Source organism: Hoplias malabaricus, chromosome X1 (genome assembly GCF_029633855.1).
Source record: "Hoplias malabaricus isolate fHopMal1 chromosome X1, fHopMal1.hap1, whole genome shotgun sequence".
NCBI classification, from domain to species: domain Eukaryota; kingdom Metazoa; phylum Chordata; class Actinopteri; order Characiformes; family Erythrinidae; genus Hoplias; species Hoplias malabaricus.
Window position 1 is genome coordinate 3,694,622 of NC_089818.1, and position 22,076 is coordinate 3,716,697.

General features: G+C 41.1%; 1 protein-coding gene across 4 annotated transcripts in view; it reads left to right on the plus strand.

Annotated features, from left to right (window-relative positions):
- The window catches only part of LOC136675830 (uncharacterized protein C10orf67, mitochondrial-like), a 28,235-nt gene extending 12,652 nt beyond the window's left edge, over window positions 1-15,583 (plus strand). Inside the window, exons 9-17 of one of the 4 annotated variants that reach the window (XR_010796222.1) lie at window positions 11-76; window positions 3,382-3,480; window positions 4,339-4,442; window positions 4,552-4,617; window positions 4,731-4,818; window positions 5,788-5,871; window positions 6,676-6,757; window positions 6,861-6,963; window positions 12,378-12,516. Coding sequence is in view for 3 of the 4 variants with exons in the window: in XM_066652598.1 (XP_066508695.1) it covers window positions 11-76; window positions 3,382-3,480; window positions 4,339-4,442; window positions 4,552-4,617; window positions 4,731-4,818; window positions 5,788-5,871; window positions 6,676-6,757; window positions 12,378-12,481; window positions 12,952-12,969 (711 nt within the window). In the remaining variant the exon portion in view is untranslated. Of the gene's footprint in view, window positions 1-10; window positions 89-3,381; window positions 3,481-4,338; window positions 4,443-4,551; window positions 4,618-4,730; window positions 4,819-5,787; window positions 5,872-6,675; window positions 6,758-6,860; window positions 6,964-12,377; window positions 12,517-12,951 lie in introns of those variants that run through there. The other 3 variants (XM_066652598.1, XM_066652599.1, XM_066652600.1) reach the window with 3 other exon arrangements.
- Window positions 15,584-22,076: the final 6,493 nt, after the last annotated feature.

Sequence of the window (22,076 nt, forward strand, 5' to 3'; positions counted from 1 at the left end):
TCCTTTGCAGATAGCGAAGCTTAAACAAGAAATGGAAAAAGAGATTGAATCAATTGAAAACATTCGCCAGAATGATGTGAGTACAACGGTAGGTGAAATATGTTACTTCAGAGATTCAAATTGATTGACTATTTCACAATAAATGACACACTAAGTTATTTGTAAGGTTAAAAAATGTATACTCTTTTTGAGAACTGTTTGGACCAAATGTACACTATATTGACAAATGTATTGGGAAACCTACATATTACACCTGCAGGAACTTTTATCCACAGGTCTTAATATGGAGCTGGCTCACACTTCACAGCTCTAACAGCAAGTTTGGCACTCAGTTATAGACTCAGCAGGGCTTTGGCGATTTTTAAGCACTGTGCGCCTCAGCACTCGGCGACCCACTCTGTACCTTCAGATGGTTTGCCACTTTGTGGCCGAGTTGCTGTGGTTCCTAAAAGCTACTACTTTTCAACAATACCACTCACAGCTGGCCGTGGAATGTCTAAGAGGGAAGATATTTTACAAAATGACTTGTTGCAAAGGTGGAATCCTACTACAGTACGACACTCAAAATCTTTGAGGTCTTTGGAATGACCCATATGATCCATTTCTTCAAAAATATTGATTAAGCCAGACTCTTTCAGTAGGTGCTTGATTTTAAACACAAGTGTCAATGGGGTTGAACGAAACACCAAAATTCTCTGATTATGTGATCTGTCCCAATACTTTTTGTCAATGAAGTGTGTTTCAACTTGGCATGGTCCTGCCCATCTCAGGGTGTTTTGCAGGTCCTGACCTCTTAGGCAAAGGACAGACCAGACATCAGCACAGACATCTCAGTTTTAAGTAAAGAGAGAGGATAAGATCCGAACGTCACGTCTCGGCCTTATTGATCCGAGCATGAGCCCTGAGTTAAAATACAACTCCTGTTCACACGAGCACACATCCATCAACATTAGCACTGGCCCTTTCTTTTCCTTCCCTTTAATAGCATCTGAAGCACTACTGCATCTGAAACCAAACATAAAGTATGTAAACCTGTATTTCAGCTGTATTTTTAACACTCTGGTTATATTTGTACAGTCAGCAACCGAGACTAATTATCTATCTATCTATCTATCTATCTATCTATCTATCTATCTATCTATCTGGTACTCTGTTTACAGATACTGACAGGTCATTAATTTGCTAACTGTTATATATAATTTCTTATTTAAGCTTGAAAAATATAAGTAAGGGCCCACATAATTTACTAATTAATTAATTATTTCCCCCATTAATTCCCTATTATTGTCATACATACGGAGCGCTACCATTCCATTTCCTTTCCTTATCAAACAGGGGCCCTGATAAAATATAGCGTTATCTGTAAGGTTTGTTTAGCATACGCTATCAGAGAACATTAAGGCCAGACATTAAGCCTTTGTAGCCTCCCCCTTCCCTCCATCTCTCTCTCTCTCTCTCTCTCTCGCTCTCTCTCCTTGTACGCACAGTAAAAGGACAGCTCTTTTATGGGGGGAAGTATTGGGTATTAAAAGGATGTCTCAAAGTTTACAGTGACCACACATTGATGCCGTTAGCGAGCGGCTCTCTCTCCGTGGCACTGGGTGCGGAAGGAATGTGGCAGACAGCTGACCCAACACACGCTGACACACTGGAGTGGGTGAGGGGCTCAGCTGAAAAGGGACCGGACAATAGGCCCCGTTTAAAGTCCACTTCATAAAGGAGCCTCTGCACTGTAGTGGCCAGCCATTATGGAAACGTGTGCAAATCTCTTATCTGCTTTTTTTCTGTCTTTCTCTCTTTGCCTTACCTTGAACCGCTCAGACTGGGTCTTTAACTGACGTGTGATTGGCCTGGAGTGCAGCATGCACATGGTTTATTAATGCTTATTACCATATTGGCCTTTGCAGTGCTAGGGTGATTATGCAAATAGTGCTGGAATTCATATATACAACAAATGAAGCAGAATACAGACATTAAAGGTGGGAAACACTGATCTGTCTTTAACCTGTTTTACATGTAATTTTAAATTGCCAGAGGGTGTCTCTTTTCCTCTTTCTCAGTTTGATTTCTCTATACTTGTGATTAAGCCATCAAACAGCCAGCTGCTGACCATTCAGCACGAAGAGTGTGTCCACTCATGCATTGATCAGATTGAGATTAAAGGGGCTGAAGGTTTCGCATCTTCATTAGTGTCTGTGTTCAATGCCCTATCTATCGGTCCATCTTACCCTGTCCGCTGTTTTATTACCGCAAACAAACATCAACGCCTACTCCCTTCATCGCACAATGGACCTTTAAACACTCTTCCTTTCACTCTACTACTTCTTTGATTTAGCAAGAAACAAAAAGCCCCCAAAAGAAGCCCAGTCTGACACCCTTTCTGTGTTGACTTAGGCTAACAACACATTCAGCGCCCACTCATGCTCTGAGATGTCCTGAAGGCCCCTCTGGCCTTTTGGGGCAGTGTGATGTCCGAGCTGACCCGAGGTGACCCGACCTTCACACCCATCTGAGCATATGCACTCAATCAGGCAACATGACATGGCTCAGAGCTTCGGCAGGCCTCGATTGGACATGCCACGCAAAGTGGACATCCGACTTTAGAACTGCCCTTTGTTGCTGGCCAATGATTTAATGATGCAGAGAATATGGCCCTTCATTGAAACCATGTTTGGAAACAGATCAAAGATCTGATCTACTTCACTTAGATACTTGGTGCTAGTTGGGGCCGAAGTTTCCTGCTTTACATGTGACAAGCCTGAAAACGCATTAAAAAAAGAGTGACGCATAAACTCTTATGGGACTGTATGAAGTTTTTTTTAGGGCTCATGTAGCCCTATTAACCCCTCGAGGTTACTGTAGCTAAAATACAAATAAAAGGCACCATTTCTTTTGTCCTTTTTCATAGCCCATAGCTTAAAATGTAAAAATATTTTTTTAAATATATGTATTAAATGTATAGTAAAGTACATGACTTGCCTCATTGGCTACATTTGAGATTCTGTAAATCTAATGAGCAAAAACAAGACAAACTGCAGGTTTGGCGATTATAAAATTGCTCAGTTAATCAAATAGTTTTCTGGTGCATAGATTTAAAGGAACACTACGTAATATTTTTACCTTTAATTTACAGTAAGTCATTGCGATTCTTCACTGACCAGTGATAGAGAGAATAGGGTTTTTGCTACTCTAGGCTCAGCACCTCCTTTGGAGGAGGGCTGTAAACAAACACTTCTCCAAAAATCCAAATCTTACATAGCGTTCCTTTAAAGAAAAGATTAATCTTTGATGACTACATTTTGAGAGTGCAAGTTTTTGGATTTCTTTATTGAGAAATGCACCTAAAGTAGATTTTTCAGATGTGTTTCTGGTGTAATTCAGAGACTAGCTGCCGAGAGGAGGCGTGAGGACGTGAGGCAGAGAGAGAGAGAGCTGCTTGCTCAGGAGGCTATATTAAACCCAAAAAAAGCTGCAGTGGAGGTATATATGCTTCAGGGGACAATTATACAATGCTGATTAACAATGTTCTGATGAGGCCATGCTACCATCTTTATTAGGATTTATTATTAGCTTTAGGCTCCATCCACAATGATCCATTTATTTTTAAAAACAGAGATTTTCCTCACTCCGTTTTTGAAAATATCCCCATCCAGACGAATATAAAAACAGCTGCATTATTATGCCAGTCTAGTAGGGGGCCATAGTACCTCTCTAAGAGAGACATCAAAACACCATGAAGTGTGAGAGAAACCGAACTCTCTATGTAGTGTAATACACAAGTCATGAAATTACATTTCAGTGACCTAAAACATCGTTTTTGGTGTGGACGGGAGGACAAAATGCAGACGTTTTTAAAAATAAACGTATCCCTGTGTTGTCAGGGCCTTAGTTGGTGACATGGTTCTAAACAAGGCATATGGTCAAGGCAGTGTGATGAATCAGACAAGACCCTGATATTAAATACAGGTGGCCCTCGACTTATGACGTTGATCCGTTCCTACGTCACGTCATAAACAGATTTTCGGTGTAAGTCGGAACATACGTAAATACTGTACGTAAATAACATACTGTAAGCACTTATCGTATCCTAACACCTATCCTCCTCGGTCCCGAGCCGCGTAACCGTGTATTCTTCCGCCGCGCACACCAAACACGAAGTTCACGTTACGACGTTTACGACGCAGAACCACTTAAGTCGAAACAAGGCTTTATACAGTAAATGAGAGATGTGTCGTAACAACGAAACATCGTAACTCGGGACTGACGTAACCCGAGGACCTCCTGTAAACTCATAAGCGAATGACTTTGATTAGATTGTTTGTTCCCATCTTCTTTAAGCCAGTTGTAAAAGACAAGGGGTTGAACTTGAATAACAATGGGCTTGCAGAAGAGCTGGAGAAACTGAGGAAAGCAGAGAGATCACACAAGGAGCAAATTGACAGGTGAACACTGTTGGGTTTAATGACTCTTTTTTGCAAAGAACAAGATTCATACAGTTGATTTGTTGCACACTGTGCTGAATTTGGATGTATTTGGATGTGTTTATTCCAGGTTACAAGAGCAAGTAGAAATGACAAATCGAGTATGGGAAAAGAAGTTTGAAATTCTCAGAAAGAAGTATAAACAGTTTTTAGCATTCATTCTGGTACATGATTTACACCAACTGTAAATGTTTATCAGCTGTGTCTAAGTGTTCTGTTTTGGTATTCCAAACTACGTTAACTTTATAGCTTCCATGCCATCAAGGATGAAATGTTCCTGCGACAGAGCCTCCAGCGTCAGGCAGCTGTACTTCACCAAGCTCCAGTCAGCTACACTGTGAGTTTCTTCTTCTGCTGTGCACCTACCTTTCTTCCTTTTCCTCTGAAATAAAGCTGAAGGCTTTTTTCTTGTGCATATTATTAGATGTCACTTTAGTTGCAATATGTTTTGTCCAAGTACAGTTCTTTTGTTTCAACCTCTAACTGAGAAATTGCATTCCAACTTCAACTTAAATGCTTTCTCATTACAGACAACTGATTTAACACCTTGCCAAGAGGCCAGGGGCACTGTCATTACAAATGGAAACTGCACCTGTAGCTTGTTACATACAAAAACACACATCAGAGGTTAACCCAGATCAGACTTTAACAGGTGCATGGCTATTAGGCCTCTCGACTGGGGGCCTCAATTGCTGATGGCTGATGAATATGCATAGGTTTGTGCTTGGGGCTTATTTATGTGGTGGCCTGTACTCCACACGGCATTGTGCTGTGGAAGGGAATACATCCTTCATCACCTTCTGGCTTCAGAGCAGAAGTACAACTCCATGTCCCCACTTAAACAAATATAAACTCACAAACGAGCCAACGTATGTCAAGGGATTCAACTGGGTCTGAAATGTTTGACCCAGACCTGAATGTAGCCCAAGAATATTTATTCTGCATGACATTGTCCCAACCCATATCTCCAAGTGTAGAATTCAGACCTAGGTCTTGACTGTTAAAAACTAACTGGATTGAAAATCACAGTCAGATTGTTTTTTGTCTGTAGCATATGGAAATTCTAGCCAATGCCAAATAGATGCCTGAATTCCTGTCTGAATTAGACCTTATCCATAAAATACTGTCCTGATCTTGATGGTATTTCACCATAGTCATTTCAACTCAGTTTCAGCGTGACATGAAAGTTTAACCAGACTTCAGCCTAAAAACATAGTTAAATGATGTCCAAACTTGATATGACCAAATATTTCAAAAGCTAATGTATCAACCTCAGAGTCATCTCTGATTTTTCTTGGATGTGTAGATGGATGCACCTCTTTCACACCATTGCCGGAATCCAGAAGAATCTAGCTTACAGAAGACCAGTTTCTCCACTAAGACTCCTCTGGTGAGAGCCTGCTCAAATATCAATTATTCAGCTCAGTGAGTACAGCTAGGCCTAGGGTCTAATCCCATTTCTTATTTTTACACTTACCCCTTGTTTTCGAGTGTGACCTTACCCCCTTGGAATTACATGACGTAGTGGTTAAACTTTTCCCCTACGAAATGTCACAACCCTTCAAGAGCCTGAAAACTTTATCAGAACCCAAATAAAAATGGCTAGGCTAGGCTACTAGCAGTGCTCTAGAGGCAGCTCTGCCAGTCTGCAGTGATATCAGAGGATCACTGCCGGGCTTTAGTTAAGTTTAGGGCATCATTTCTATAGAAGCATGCTACCATCATATATTATCCCCAATCCTAACTCTTCTGTGATATGTAGCTGAATTTAGTTTGTTATTTGGCAGCTTTGTGTTCGAAACTTCCAGTTCCACATTAAATTTTGCAGTAGTCTCAGGTTTTATATTGTAATTGCTTCAACATTTAAGGTGGATCTAGAAATGTAATAGCTATCTACAGAGACATCAGCGTACTTCTAGCAAAGTTTTATGCTTGTTATGAAGTAAGGGCCATATTATTATTATTATTATTATTATTATTATTAAAGGTCATATATTTTGAAAGACAAAACAATTGTTATTACAGTTTTTAAAGATACAATATTTACATTTGTAGTCACTTGCACGGCCATCTTGCCAGTGATTCTCAAGGCATTCAGTATGCCTCTTTCTATCACCCCAGGGCTAAGGCTAAGTGGTAGGGGCAAAGGTTGAAATGATGTTGGGTGTAAGTGAGTGTAATTATCTCGCTGTAGCCTTCTATAGGTCCAAGAGAAACGCAGACAGTTAAGCTGAAGAGAGTGGACATCCACCTGCCAGACACTTTCTCCACAGCAGGTTAGTGTCAGTGCCACCAGTCATATCTCTACCAGATAAACCTTATTTAAACCAAGTATTTTTGTTAAGAAACAACTTCACTTATATTTTTTCCTAATTAAAGAATGCTGAAGAAAATCCCATACATCCTAAACCTGGCCCACACTACAGGATAATTGAGCCGATTCAGTCTTCCCGACCGTCGCAAGGGGGCTCCCGATTTTTAGGTGATTATAAACGGTTATCTTCCCAGATTATCCTGTAGTGTGGGGTGTCTATAATCCAATCTTTAGTCCTCTGATCTTCTCCCAGTGCAGTCGGGGCCACCCCAATTTGGAATTGTAAATATGAAGTGTTCAATATTTACGACTCACAATCCTGTAGTGGACGCCGATTCTCAGGTGTGAAACGCCAAGTTAATGTCAGGCCTGAAAGATGATAAACCAATGAGATTCGAGCTGGGATTATTTCACCCCCACCCACCATGTTTGTTTACATCCTGGCTGTGCCTGAAATGAGCGGAGTGCTGTTACTGAGGCAGTATTATGAGGGAGGAAGGTGCAGAGTCATGTATGTGTTAAAGCTTGTTTAAAATGCTGCCTGTTTTTGCTCCATAGTTGTAATTATTGTGAGAAATAGTAATTAGTTGCTCCATAGTTGTAATTAGTGTGAGAAACTCCCACCGGCTCTCGGGATGTAGCATTTCGGGAGAAATTCCCACGAGGTTTTGAGGAGCGGAGTTGTCTCTGTGTGTGTGTTATCAGAAAGTGTGTGAAGATTCATTCAGGGTTGACTGTGTAGTGTGGGGACTTTAAGGACCAACAATGATTAAGCACTGACAAATCTGTGAAAATTGACAAGTCTCTTTGGCCAATCTGTGTTCTGTAAGGTTCACACATCACATTTAGACTAAAATCTTACCCATTTCCATTCGTAGATACCAGATTTGCCTAATGGATTAGCAAAATACCCAAGTAGAGTAGGGAACATCCAGTGGAAAAGCGTCATTTGTTTCCTATTTACAGAGCAAGGGCTGCATACAAACACCGGACCTTTTTCCATTGCACAAACAGACCGCAGAGCTAGTAAACTAAGGAAAACTTCCCTGTATTTTATGAAATTGTGTTTTATTAAAATTGTTAACATCACCTTTAACAGCCGTATCTGTACTTAACCTCACTGACACTGTGGCACCTTTCTCCATATCAGTTTGCTTAAGAAGCTCCCTTATGAGGCTTAGGATTTAAGCCACGGATATTAGCTCCCTCTCTATTAGCTACTGAATATTTGGGGTCAAAAATTGGCCTGCTTTAGCTCCCGTTAAGCTCTCTTTTGCCTGTTATTGACTTTCTGATAATTGGGATTTGGGCTAATGAGCTTAGCAGTCAGGACTGGGTGAGATAACTTGACAACTTAATTCCATCTGTCAATACAGAAGCTCTCAGGCGGGAAGAACTGATGCACAGAAGCTAACAAATTAATCTGCTAGATGACACCGCTGTCCTGTCTACAGATTTGAGCTGACTAATAATCAAAGACAATAGACAAGAGTCCTTCCTGTCTGTGCACTTGACTCCATCAGATATTGATAATGGTTGCTCTCAAAGGTAAGGGGGGGATTTGTTGACAACAGTTACCAGCAGTTTATAAAGACATAAAAAAAATCATACTCATCCAGAAGAAAACTCAAATCACATTTCTTTATTGGAAACATACATGTTATTTCATAAAACTAAACGAATGAACATGCACTCTCTTGTGTTTAATAAGGAAAAAAATAATGGTAGGCATTTATCTGCATAGAAAGTGTGAAGTCTTCATATGTTTTATAGTGTAAACATGCTGTGGAGAAGATTTAGCATGATTAGCATGTCATGAACAACTTTATGAAGGCTGCTAATGTTCCATATCAGTGAGATTATTCTTTTCCAGATTTCTTCAGTTATTTCGGTACCAAAAATCTCTAGCATGCCTGTAGCAGACTTTATTTTTTAAGCATGTTTACTGTTTAGTGTTATCTTTTTAGTGTTTAGATATGTGCCCCTGTGAGGTGGGCCTCTAATGTGAATCGCAGGAGTGGATCAGAGCGGCTGACAGGCAGCATGCCGGAGGACAAGGGTGAAAGTGTGTGATGTGGGGGTGAATAGCCACTGGTCAGCAGCTGAGGGAGCTGGGCCAGTGACCCTTTACACCACTTTGCCAAGCCCTTGACTGAGCCATGGGAACGCAGCCCATACATCATCGCTGACACCTCGTAATTGAGGAGCTGGAGATAAGACAGAAGCTTAAGGCCTGACGTTCGGACAGAGTGGACAAACGCCAGTGTCACACAGTGGATTATGTTTAATCAGCCGGTCACTCTAACCTGAAGTGACCTGAATGATTTTGTCTTTGTGGCGCTCGCCCACCCTCTCTTAGATTACTCAATGATGGAGGAGCGTTTAAAGAAATAGCTCGACCCAACACACACTAACACTACTTACAACAAATGGAAGGTAGTTAGCGTGAGGCCATTTTCTCAGTGCTAACATGTGGCTAGTTCATTCATTCATTGTTTGCAGTTTAGAAACTGAGCAATTCCTTTGAGGTTATAAGGTTGGTTAAAAGAGCTGTTCGTTTAAGGCTTTAAAACAGACTAACTGAGCTGTTCCTCTGTGGTTATAAAGCTGATTAATTTAGCTGTTCCTCTGGGGTTATTAAGCTGGTTAATTTTGCTGTTCCTCTGTGGTTATAAAGCTGGTTAATTTAGCTGTTCCTCTGTGGTTATAATGCTGGTTAATTTAACTGTTCCTCTGTGGTTATAAAGCTGGTTAATTTAGCGGTTCCTCTGTGGTTATTAAGCTGGTTAATATAGCTGTTCCTCTGTGGTTATAAAGCTGGTTAATTTAGCTGTTCCTCTGTGGTTATAATGCTGATTAATTTAGCTGTTCCTCTGTGGTTATAATGCTGATTAATTTAGCTGTTCCTCTGTGGTTATTAAGCTGGTTAATTTTGCTGTTCCTCTGTGGTTATAAAGCTGGTTAATTTAACTGTTCCTCTGTGGTTATTAAGCTGGTTAATTTAGCGGTTCCTCTGTGGTTATTAAGCTGGTTAATTTAGCTGTTCCTCTGGGGTTATTAAGCTGGTTAATTTTGCTGTTCCTCTGTGGTTATAATGCTGGTTAATTTAACTGTTCCTTTGTGGTTATAAAGCTGGTTAATTTAGCGGTTCCTCTGTGGTTATTAAGCTGGTTAATTTAGCAGTTCCTCTGTGGTTATAAAGCTGGTTAATTTAGCAGTTCCTCTGTGGTTATAAAGCTGGTTAATATAGCTGTTCCTCTGGGGTTATAAAGCTGGTTAATTTTGCTGTTCCTCTGTGGTTATAAAGCTGGTTAATTTAACTGTTCCTCTGTGGTTATTAAGCTGGTTAATTTATCGGTTCCTCTGTGGTTATTAAGCTGGTTAATATAGCTGTTCCTCTGTGGTTATAAAGCTGGTTAATATAGCTGTTCCTCTGTGGTTATAAAGCTGGTTAATATAGCTGTTCCTCTGTGGTTATAAAGCTGGTTAATTTAGCGGTTCCTCTGTGCTTATAAAGCTGGTTAATTTTGCTGTTCCTCTGTGGTTATAAAGCTGGTTTATTTAACTGTTCCTCTGTGGTTATTAAGCTGGTTAATTTAGCGGTTCCTCTGTGGTTATTAAGCTGCTTAATTTTGCTGTTCCTCTGGGGTTATAAAACTGGTTAATTTAACTGTTCCTCTGTGGTTATTAAGCTGGTTAATATAGCTGTTCCTCTGGCTATAAAGCTGGTTAACTCAGCTGTTCCTCTGTGGTTATAATGCTGATTACTTTAGCTGTTCCTCTGAAGTTATAAAGCTTAAAAAGTTTAAAATGGTTGTTCCTTTGAGAATATTAAGCTGATTTACTTATGGTGGTACAACTGCATATACTTAAATCACTTTTTGGTACTTGGAACCTGATTTGTTTTCTAATACACAGTAATGGCAGGGGTAAGGTTAAGCATTGTTTTTTCATTGTGTATTCGCTCCTTGTTTTTGTTTTTTAGCTAAATGCAGCGTAGCTAAGAATCTGTTAAGACTGGTCAATGCCATTTTTAATCATTCCCTTTCGCACCATCCATCTTTCTGGATTCTTTCATCGGCCACCAATCCGAGGATCATTTGTATCTCTTCAAAAGACCACATTGTAATTTTACGAACTGCAGTCCTGAGTGGATAAAAACAATGTGATCTCTGCTGTAGCTTGGAGATTTCACAAAGGGCAAGTTTGTGCTGGATGTCTGCGTTACCCAGTTAAAAGTACCAGGTACAAGATTTGCATGATGTAAAAGCGAAAAAGCCAAGCTGAGTGGAGTAGAGTAGTACAATGCAGTGGAAAAGAGCCATTAGCTGTTCACTTGAGGTTTTATATGTGCAGTTTGAAGGAATTTAGCAGCAAATTTGTATTTTTTAACTGAACACACAAATGCAATGAATGGAAATCTATAGCCTGATGATGTATTGAGCAATAAATGCATTACTTACAAAATCGTTTCTTAGTTTACACAGCATTAAAACATTTAAACCACATCGCGAAAACATACCAAAGCCAGTAAAATGTTTGAAGCAGACCGTGCTCCTGCTATTTAACTGACACTTTAACCAGCGTGTTCGCCTTCATTGCACCAGTGCTAAAAGCTACAAAAGTCACTGCGCAAATGATCAAAAGAAGAGGGGAAAAAAGTGCTTGGACACACAACCATAAATTTTGTTCTTTTTTTTTTTTTCCTCCATGAATACGTCTGGCCCATATGCTTGGCCACAGAGCGACGTGAAAGGGGCATTTACAAACCCAGGCCCACCACATTAAACTCTATAACAATCTTCATTCATGGTAACTTATCAGACTCAATTAATCAATCTCAACAATGGCAATTCTGATGTGTTCAAGCACCCTGAAAGGCCTAGGTCAGCACCAGGGCAGTGCCGGCCCTAGCGAACCCCTCTGCTCTCAAAACTTGTCCTTTTCGGCCCCCCCCACCCAGTTCGTCCCAGACCGAGACTCTATCTGTTAATTCCAGTCTTCAAGGCCACAGCTAAAAAGTAGGGATAGTGTGAAAGAGCAGAGAAAACAAACAAGGTTTTCGGATCATAAAGATTTTTTTTACATCCCTCAAAGGCTACAAAGCTGTTGCAGTGGATGAAAGCCATTCTCTCAGTCGGTCTGAATGGAGCATGTCTTAGCTGCTGTGTTGTGAATGGTATTGTTATGGCTATTCCACCGGCCTGAAAAGGGGCAACCACTGGTTTGATTCGGTTACACGGTGGGCTTAGCTTCTCCCTCCCACCGCCTTGGTGTGTATGGAGGGTCCGTGACCTGTTTACTCTCCGCCGGGAAAAATGTCATGTCGCCCCTCCCATGGGCAGTGCTCACATTCATTTGATTGGTACAAAAAAATGACTTGGGATGGTTAAAAACACACTCGTCCTGCATCATAATTTATAGGTCCTATCTTTCATACGTTTACAATGACACTCTTTCCAACTTTATGTGGGTTTACAGGCTTTATTTTTATTTACTGGTGTACTCCAAGGGTTTTGTGTGTTACATTTTACATGTTCCAACTTGTAACTTTATTATGGACTTTGTTTGTATACCTGCAGAAGGCCAGTTACTGTGTGAAGAGGACAGTGATGAAGAATCCACCGAGATGTTGCCACCCCCTCCACCTCCAAACAGGCCGTCTCCATCGTATACAACACTTCAAGTATAAAGCATATCATTTTCTCCAACAATCTGCACAAAAAATTGAATTATCATTGTACGGACATTGGGCAATCGTTGAATATGCTAAAGATAAATGATTTCTACGTGATTAAAATGAAATAAATCCAGACAGTTTAGAATTTTATAATTAAACTTTTATTATTTATGTAAAAAAAGGTTTGAATCACGCAAATTCAATGCATCACATATTACTTGGGTTTATTATTATTTAACATGTCTATTTTTAATTTCCTGCTCCTTACAAATGACTGTTTTTCCAAAATGAAAATTAATTCAAATATTTTATTCACAATTCCAAGTATTTTATTTTTAAAAACAAGCTCAGTTATGCCACATTTTCTACATAAATCTCCACAGCAGGCTTTTTAAACCTGCTCAGACACACGTCTTAAATAATCCTTCGAATGGTATTCATTAGATTTTTTTTTTTTTTTCCCTCCCTCTTCACAGAGCTCCCATAATGTGTAAACAAAGCCTGTGGTGACTTTAACTGGCTTTAATTGACTCTGGGCTGAATGGCTGTAATCCACACGAGGAACTGGATGTGTTCTGTGGCCAACGCATCGAGCCGTCCAAGAATGTCCTTCAGCTTTCCACATGCTTTATGCCGCACAAAACCCGGCGGAATGCGAGGCTTTGGACGGGAGGTGAATGGCAGAGAAGCAGAACAATACACGCTGATCCGTTCGAGCTTCTGTATGCTTCACAGCAGTGAGGGGGATAATCCTCTTTAAATGTGTAAGATACGTTTGCTTTGTCGAAGAGTCATCACACGAGTTATTAACATCATCACAAGCAGCATTCAGGTATTAGCAGTGGAGGTTTGGAGATTTAGTTACATTTCAAAACGATTAAATATAGAGAATATTAACGTTAAATACAGGGAAAACATAGTTATCAGAACAATCTGTCATTTTTCTTTTATTTTTTCATCGTCTACAAATGCCATCTTGCTTTTACACTGTGGGAAAATGAATATCTCACTATGAACAGGCCAGTAGAAATGATCCAAAAAGCTTGGAATGAAGTGTAATAACAATAATTTAAGTAACTAGTCAGCATTAACACATTTGTATGAATGATGGTGATGTAGGTGTGTGTGTGTGTGTGTGTGTGTGTGTGTGTGTGTGAGAGTTGTCCCTCAGTTGCAAACCCCTGTGGTGCTGTACTCTAAATGCCGCTTCCATCAGAGACAAGCCTAGAATCAATTATCAATTCCTCCTTTTAAGCCAGTGTCATTTCAGATGGATGTTTATTGGGTTATGGCAAGCTCCGATCACTAAGCCATGGCCCTTTCTCTCTGGGATTATGTGATTAGGCTGTTTTTTTGTGATTAATTCCTTGTAATCCTCTACTAACTGGCATCAAAGTCAACACATCGCTCTTCACTGCTTTTACTGAGTCGACTACTATGAGTTTACACCTTTAATTACGCTGTGGATCTTAATTTGATAAAGAAATAACATCCAGACTAAATTTTTCGACAAAAAACTAAAAATTAAAAATGGACTTTGAATTGTCTTTTTTGAAAAGTAACAACAGAAATCAGGTCACGAGGAGCAGAAAATGCAAACAAATTCTAAGACTGAACTTTTCAGGTTTGGAAAAATATAACTGCAGCTTTCCAACTATTTTTTTGAAAAATGGGAAGCATTTCTCCCAATAAATGTAGAAGAAATGTAGAAATTCTAAACGTTTTAAACACCTAACTATTGAGAGGAAAATGTCTAAAATGTAGGACCTTTATAAATGATTCTAAATGTAAAAGCAAAGACAGAGAGAGTTGACCAAGAATGTGCACTTTGATGATTTTTTAATCGAGGAATAGCGACGCCTTAGATTCTTTTTCACCCCCCCCCCCCCCCCACACACAAAGTCAGGTCTGATTTTAATTTAGTCAAACCTTAAACGCTCACAGAAGGGGGTAAGTCTACTAAACACACACGTTCCCTCTTTCAGGAGGGCTCACGCTCCAGCCTCACTGTTGTAAAACAACGCGAGAAAACGAGAATTTTCTTGTAGGACTCCAGAAATTAATTAGTTTCATTAGTCTGGGGATAAATGGCGATGGCTGGTGTGCTGGATTCCAGCAGAGTTTCACCATAGAGGGTTAATGGGAGTCAAGGCTGGAAGCGTTCCCGGCGCTGGCCCAAGGCCATTTCAGCCAATCACAGCAAACTTATGGTCAGCTCGCGCTGAGCCGCTCTTTTAGCAGCCTTCAGTCTTCAGTGCTGCCTTTTTCGTTGTAGACATTACATTCAAAGCTGTGGGGACAATGAGGACCGATTCTTGAGAGGTTACACAATGCCTGGGTTTCCAGGGCTAAAAAATAGGACTACTGTAATAAATACTTTAGGAAGCTGGAGTAGTGCTTGTGCTGTTGCAGTCTAGAAAAGGGCACATGATGATGGCGTAATTGTAGTAGGTTGCTATTGGTGTAGAACAGTTCTGGTCCTATTACAGCTGTTTCAGCAGTCTTACATTAGCGAAACATTAGCGAGAAATGCTGGTTAAAGTTGTATGCAAACGTTTGTTTAGTTTTGTTTGTGTATATTTCCTTAATTTGTTACGTTTTTAAATTAAAGTGTTGCAGTGAATTAAATCTATATCCAGATATAAAATTTGAGAATGAATACATGTTACTCAGATTATGTCACTGGAAATATGCAAATGACCTTTAAAAAAAAACACTTTGAATTTGCTTAATTTTTTTTCTATGTGGTGGTATCCTTAAAGGTACATTTTTACCATACTGTAGTTTTATGGGAAATGCAGCGTGGCATGGTTCTGGGGTCCCATTGGCCTCTGGTATCTGTGTGGTGTTGATGTGTTGATGTGTTCTCTCCATGCCTGCAGGGGTTTCCTCCGGTGACGGGACTGTCAGGATAAACAAAAAAACTGTACATATTTATTATTGTTCACTAAATGTACAAACAGTGTAAATGTCCCTTTAAAGGTGCAGCAGTGGTTTTATGAAATCTATTCAAATCTACAGAGATCTAAAGAGTGAATTGCATCAAACTGATGTAAAATCAGTCTCTAAAAATGTTCATATTTGCTGCTTTTAATGTTAAAAGAAAGCTGGGCGCCTCAGACTTATTTTATTAATGATGTAAAAACTTTAAATGAAACAGAAACCTGGTCTCTCCCTCTCCCTCTCTCTCTTTCTGTTTTTCCTCCCTCCCTCCCTCGCGCGCGCTCTGTGTGGCTGGATGTACAGCTGCATTTGTGTTGCAAATCTTCGTCCCACGCTGGGAAACGCTTGAGAGAGGAAAAGGAGCAGTGGGGCAGCAGTGAAGTTCATGTCAATGAACAAGTAAACGGCCTGTTTCATACACTCGCGCTCTCTTTGTGAATATGAAAACGAGCCTCGGTGAAAAATGACGCATGCTTTGGAAAACTGTAGAGCCCTAGCAACGAGAGAGAGAGAGAGACAAAGTGAGAGAGAGAGAGACACCAAGACTCTTCTCAAAGTCCATTCTGCAGAACAAAAGCGCGTAGAGACGTCGCGTCCGAGAGAAACACACGAGAGCCATCGCGAGAACATATTGTATCGAAATGGTTTTGCATTGCAGCACAGGAGGGGTGCGAGCAGGGCCTCATTCACCCCCCCCCCCCCCCACACACACACACACACATTAGCATACTTCTAATTTATCACATTTCTTTTGGCTTTATTTTTTCGAGGTAAATGAAGTGATCAATCTGCGCAGAAAAAAATTATCTGGAGTGACGCACATGGACTTTTCTAATAAGTGACGTATAATTATAAATAATTTAGAAAATGGAATGACAAAAATAATGTCTGATAATTGCAAAGGGCATCACACACAGTCAATCACTTATGGACACTGTTGCATGGCCAATCCACCTATAAATGTGTTTTTGTATTGTGAGAAGAAACCGAAGCACTCGGGGGGGACAACAACACACACACTGGGAGAACACACCACACTCCTCACAGACAGTTCTCGATGTTTGAGAACATATAATGTAATATCATTGGTTAATAGTAGATTTCAATGTATGTCATCACACATCAGAAGATTAAAAGATTAGGAAGAAGCCAAAGTGTTATATTTTTTAATGATATGCCACAATGAAATCTACTTAATCTGAATTAACACGATTTCCATTTCAGTTTAACTTTAAGACAGCAGAAAACCCCAGTTAAATGGACTTTAAACTCAGAAAAACTCATTTAAATGGACTTTAAACTCAGAAAACCTCAGTTAAATGGACTTTAAACTCAGAAAAACTCAGTTAAATGGACTTAAACTCAGAAAACCCCAGTTAAATGGACTTTAAACTCAGAAAAGCCCAGTTAAATTGACTTTAAACTCAGAAAATCCCAGTTAAATTGACTTTAAACTCAGAAAATCCCCAGAAAATCCCAGTTAAATGGACTTTAAATTCAGAAAAGCCCAGTTAAATGGACTTTAAACTTAGAAAAACCCAGTTTAAAGGACTTTAAACTCAGAAAACCCCCAGAAAATCCCAGTTAAATGGACTTTAAACTCAGAAAAACCCAGTTAAATGGACTTTAAACTCAGAAAAACTCAGTTAAATGGACTTTAAACTCAGAAAAGCCCAGTTAAATTGATTTTAAACTCAGAAAATCCCCAGAAAATCCCAGTTAAATTGACTTTAAATTCAGAAAATCCCCAGAAAATCCCAGTTAAATGGACTTTAAACTTAGAAAAACCCAGTTTAAAGGACTTTAAACTCAGAAAACCCCCAGAAAATCCCAGTTAAATGGACTTTAAACTCAGAAAAGGCCAGTTAAATGGACTTTAAACTCAGGTGAGAAACCCGATCACTGCAAGACTAAAAATAAATACTTAACCACCCACACAGATTGATCCAAACAACGCAAACAGACTGTTCTCAAATACTACAGCACATTTTCATATGACACATGATGAGTACTCATCCCAAATGTAGCCACAAGAGCCCACATAACCACAACCTGAGCATATGTGCAGTCCAACTACTACAAAGATTTTGGCGCCAACTAATAACCTGGAGGCAGTTAATAAAAAACTTAAAAAATAAGGCATTAATGGAAGTGTTATCCACAACACCCAAAAACACACCCAATAGCAGATGGTAATAGTAGCTCCCCCCCCACCCCCATTTTGTGAATCTTAAATGTAGCTTAAATGATGGAAACTAAAACCTGGAGGTGAATATATATCTTGTCCCAACTGTCAACTTTAATGAATGATCATTGTGCTGTATGGAGAATGTAAGATATTCCGTGTTAAATTGGAGTAGCACAAATGTTGGATATGGGCCCAGTCTGAACACACAGTTAACCCCCAGTGTTTAATTAATCAGTTCATTAACTGTTTGAAGGAATCGTGCAAATTAATTAATCATGCATAAGTGAATTTAAATTAACTCTGCTAATAACCCACAAGTCACTGTATTCCCTTGTTTTATTGTTTGTGGTTCAGTTTAAACAGGCTTCATTTTCCCTATATGTCTACAACTCAATACAGTTGTGTCTTAATTAACAGGATAGATTTATTAAAAAATATAAAAATACATTAATTAAATAAATAAATATATATTTTTTTATTAGCGCGGATTCAGTGAGTCAGTCAAGCCATGTTTGGAGTCATCTATTTTGCTTTATTTATTTTGAACCAAAGCTAATGCTAATGCTAATTAGCTAAGCTAATGTTGCTAACAAACACTGGGAATCAGTAGTCACCCAAATAGCCTTCTCTTAACCCTCCAGGTTTTATTAAAGCACTCACGGACTAGTGGATGTGTTACAGGATGCAGTATGACTCACTGTGGGCTGTTAATGTGAACTGCAGTTTCAGACGCCAGTTCAGCTGATCCCAGGTCAGATTCCTCCAGGTTTATGATGATCACAGTCACAAACTGATTTTAGATCAGAACACCGACTCCAGGAGTATGCTGTGTGAGAGATTGCCCGCAGCATTGAGGCCCCAAGGTGGTTTGTTACAGCAGCACCGTGTCTACTGAGAACTTTATTAAACCTCGGATGTAGTTTGAGAGAGATTTGACTGCATCGGGGGTAAGTGCAGAGCTTTTATTTAATGAATTTAATGTTTTAAGATGCAGTGTTTATAAAGGAGAATCCCAGCTCTTTTCCAGAATTTATTTGCCGAGGTGTGGACGCCATTTCGAGTGTTTTCATGTGGAACAGAGCCATATAGAAAAACTCATCAGACGTCTGCACTGTGTTTGTGATCGTAATGGGAATTACAATTATTAATTATATATTCCCCAATATTGCTCTTAAACCTTTAATGACATTGCATTCAGACGCCGGGTTCCCATCAGTGGTCCGTGAACAGTTCTGAAAACACTTCCCATCAAACCTCCCTGAAGGACTGTTTACATCTTAACCACTTCCTTATGCAGAAATATTGAACAATTAGTGGCACAGCCATTTTAACGCAGATATGACAGTGATGTGTATATTTTGCTGCCAGTGGAAACGCATTAATAAAAGCTGTGTGCACAGGCTTTAGTGTGAGGTGGCAGTTGGGGTCTTAAAGCCCCCCACGCGGACCCTCAGAAAGCAGCAGTAACTCATAGCAGGCGTGCAAAAGCTGCCCCCAATGCCTCTCATATTAAACCCAGTGTTCGGGCCTTTTCAGTGGCCAACAAAGATCATAGCAAGACGTCTTTGAGTGAAAGCCTCCTTTGGATAAGGTCAGTGTCACTGTTTTTGGAGAAGTGTCCATGGCCAGGCAAGGCCAGCTGCCTCCCTCCTTCTGTTATTACTACACACAATGGACCCCCTTTAAAGCATGTTTTCTTAGCACTTTATAGCCATATTATGCACCAATGCTGGACTGCACGAGCTGTTAATAGAATGGAATTGGCTTACTTATTAATCAGTAGGGAGGAGTCTCAGAAATGAGCAGTGAAGTGGTACTTCCCAGATCTATCAGCATAGGAAACAGCCCTTCTGTTTTTGAGCCTTAAAGTAACACCGAGTAGTATTTTTACCTCAAAGTTACAGCTTCAAAATCATTGTGATGCTCCACTGATATGCAGTAGGGGGAATAGAGACTCTGTCATTGCAATTCTGAGCTCAGCACTGCAGCAACCGCACTATGTAACTTTTGGAGGAGGGTAGTAAACTGCCCCTCCCCCCCAAAAAAAATCTTACCTAATGTTGCTTTAAATAAAATGGCAAAGCTCTGAAAGCGGCCAGCTGTGGAATCCACAGAATGAAATTGAAACTCCCATTTGATTAAGAATGTGAAACTAATTGTGGTAAGTTGTAAAGTCCAATGCTTTCCTCAAACACAAACTATGAAAACTGCATGTGATTAAAGCAGTGATTCCAAGACATCCAACTTTCCCCATCAGAAAAACAGCACTTACAGTACAAGCGTAGGCAAATCAGGACTCCTAACAACCACGCAAGACCTGCCGTCTCACCGAAAACTGTCCTAATCAGATAAATAACACTCTCTGATCAGCAGACTGACCACCGCAGTGAAATAGAGTTAGAATTAGAATCACTTCATTGGCCACAGTGCTGCACACAGAGGAATTTGTTCTCAGTATTTAACCCAATCCGTGCAGAGAAACACACATTTACACACACACTAGTGAACACTAGGGGGCAGTGAGCACACATACCCTGAGGGGTGTACAGCCCTAGCCACGGCACCTGGGGAGCACCTGGGGCTTAGGAGCCTTCCTCAAGGGCACTTCAGTCATGACCTGCAGCCTCTGGGGAACGAAGCTCCCTATCCCTAACCACCAGGTCACGGCTGTCCCCAGTGCCCAGAGTACTGCTGGCATTTTTTAACATCTCAGTGTCAATGCTGAACTGGCGATAGTCCACCAACCAAACAATTCCAGGCGACAGCATCCTGTGTCCAGCGTCCTGTATCCTGTCCCCTGATGAAGGACTAGAGGAGCTACTGTCTCTGACTTTACATCTACAAGGAGAACCAGTCTCATTGGTGAGTGGACACAATTTTTAAAAACTCGAGTAGTACTGCTGTGTCTGATCCACTCACACAAGCACAACACACACGAACAGTGTCACTGCAGTGCTGGGAAATGACACCAAATTACACCACCCCCTTGATGGTCTGAGCATTGAAGAGCAGGGTGAAAGGGGGCTAAAACAGTATGCAGAACAACAGAGGGACAACACCTTTACAGTTTGTAAAACTACAACAAGCTCCTTTTACTGTCAGAGCTGAGAGAATGGACAGTGATTGGTGTGTATGACTGCACCAGTGTTATATTGTGTATAGTCCACTTGCCCACCAGTGTGAACACCACAGCTCACTGTTTTAATGAGTGATTTAAGCCACAGCTCAGTGCTGGAGGGTCTTCATTCCCTCAGTAAGCGCGTGAACTCCGGGCCTCACCAACGCTTTGTGCCAAGGAGCCCCGCAGCGCAGCGCTGTAGGCGTAAATGGCCGCCTTTTAAAGCACGCATCAGCCGAAACACGAGGGGAAACACAAGCTTAAGCGCGAGAGTGAATGAAGTAGGACTTTAATGCTGCTTCCCAGGGCTTATGGGTTCAAGTGGGGCGCGCGCAAAGCTCCCTAAGCCCCTGGTTCCCCGGCCAGCCTCGTGCGTAAAAGTCTCGGTCATAACTCTCTCGCCACATTGCACCAAGTGCTTTATTGGACGTAAATGAATCACTTGGAGTAAAATAGCGCTGTCCAAACATAGTCTGGGGTCTCCCCTCTGCATTTGTTCCCCCCATTTTTGTTTGAAACATTGTAGATCCGCGCGCCTTTGTGCGCTCCCGTGCCATTGGGGCTGAGGAGCTGCGCCACCGGTCGCTCCCAGGAGGGCTTTTTGCCGCGCGCACAAAAGCTGGTGCCCTAGCCCCCATATGCTTAATGGGAAAAGCCCTTGGAAAAGATAAAGGGGAGAGAGACAGAGACCGTGTGTGTGTCTGAGAGAGAGAAAAAGCGAGGTCTTTTAAAAGTTGGAAAGGTGCCCTTTATTTACTGAGCTCGTTGCGCACGGAGCCCTCTTTGCGCCCCCAGCTCGCTTGCGCGCTCCCGGCTCCTTTCACGCGAGCCCCTCCCCTTTCTCCACTCGTCTTGCTTTGCCACCACGACGCACGGCGCGCGCTTTTCATCCCCCCGCGAGCCTTTTGTCTCGGCCTTGAACGGTGATGCTGCGAGGGGGTTTTTTTTGGCCACGTTTTTTTGTACCCTTTTGCGCGAGAAGGGCCCTCGAGCTTGGCAAAAATCAGGCCCCATCATTCAGCGCCGTCACCCCGCACCTGTGCTCCGTGGCATTCAGCGCGCACCGACCTATTCTTTATTAACCTTAATTATTCAAGCAAAAGCCCCCCGCACAAAGGCTGAAATGGAGCAGGTTGAAGTCTGTTTATTGCTGGGAAATGCGGAGGTCCCTTTTTTTCTCCCCCGCCCTCTCTCTCTCTCTCTGTCCTCTCCTCCTTCTCTCTCCTCGTTCTCGTGAGTGTCCTTTCAGACTGGAGAGGACATGCCTCCGACTTTGGGCATGCGTTTTATTGTCACCTTTTCAATCGTAGCATCTGCTTGATCAAAATATGGACGCGGCAAACATATGCGCG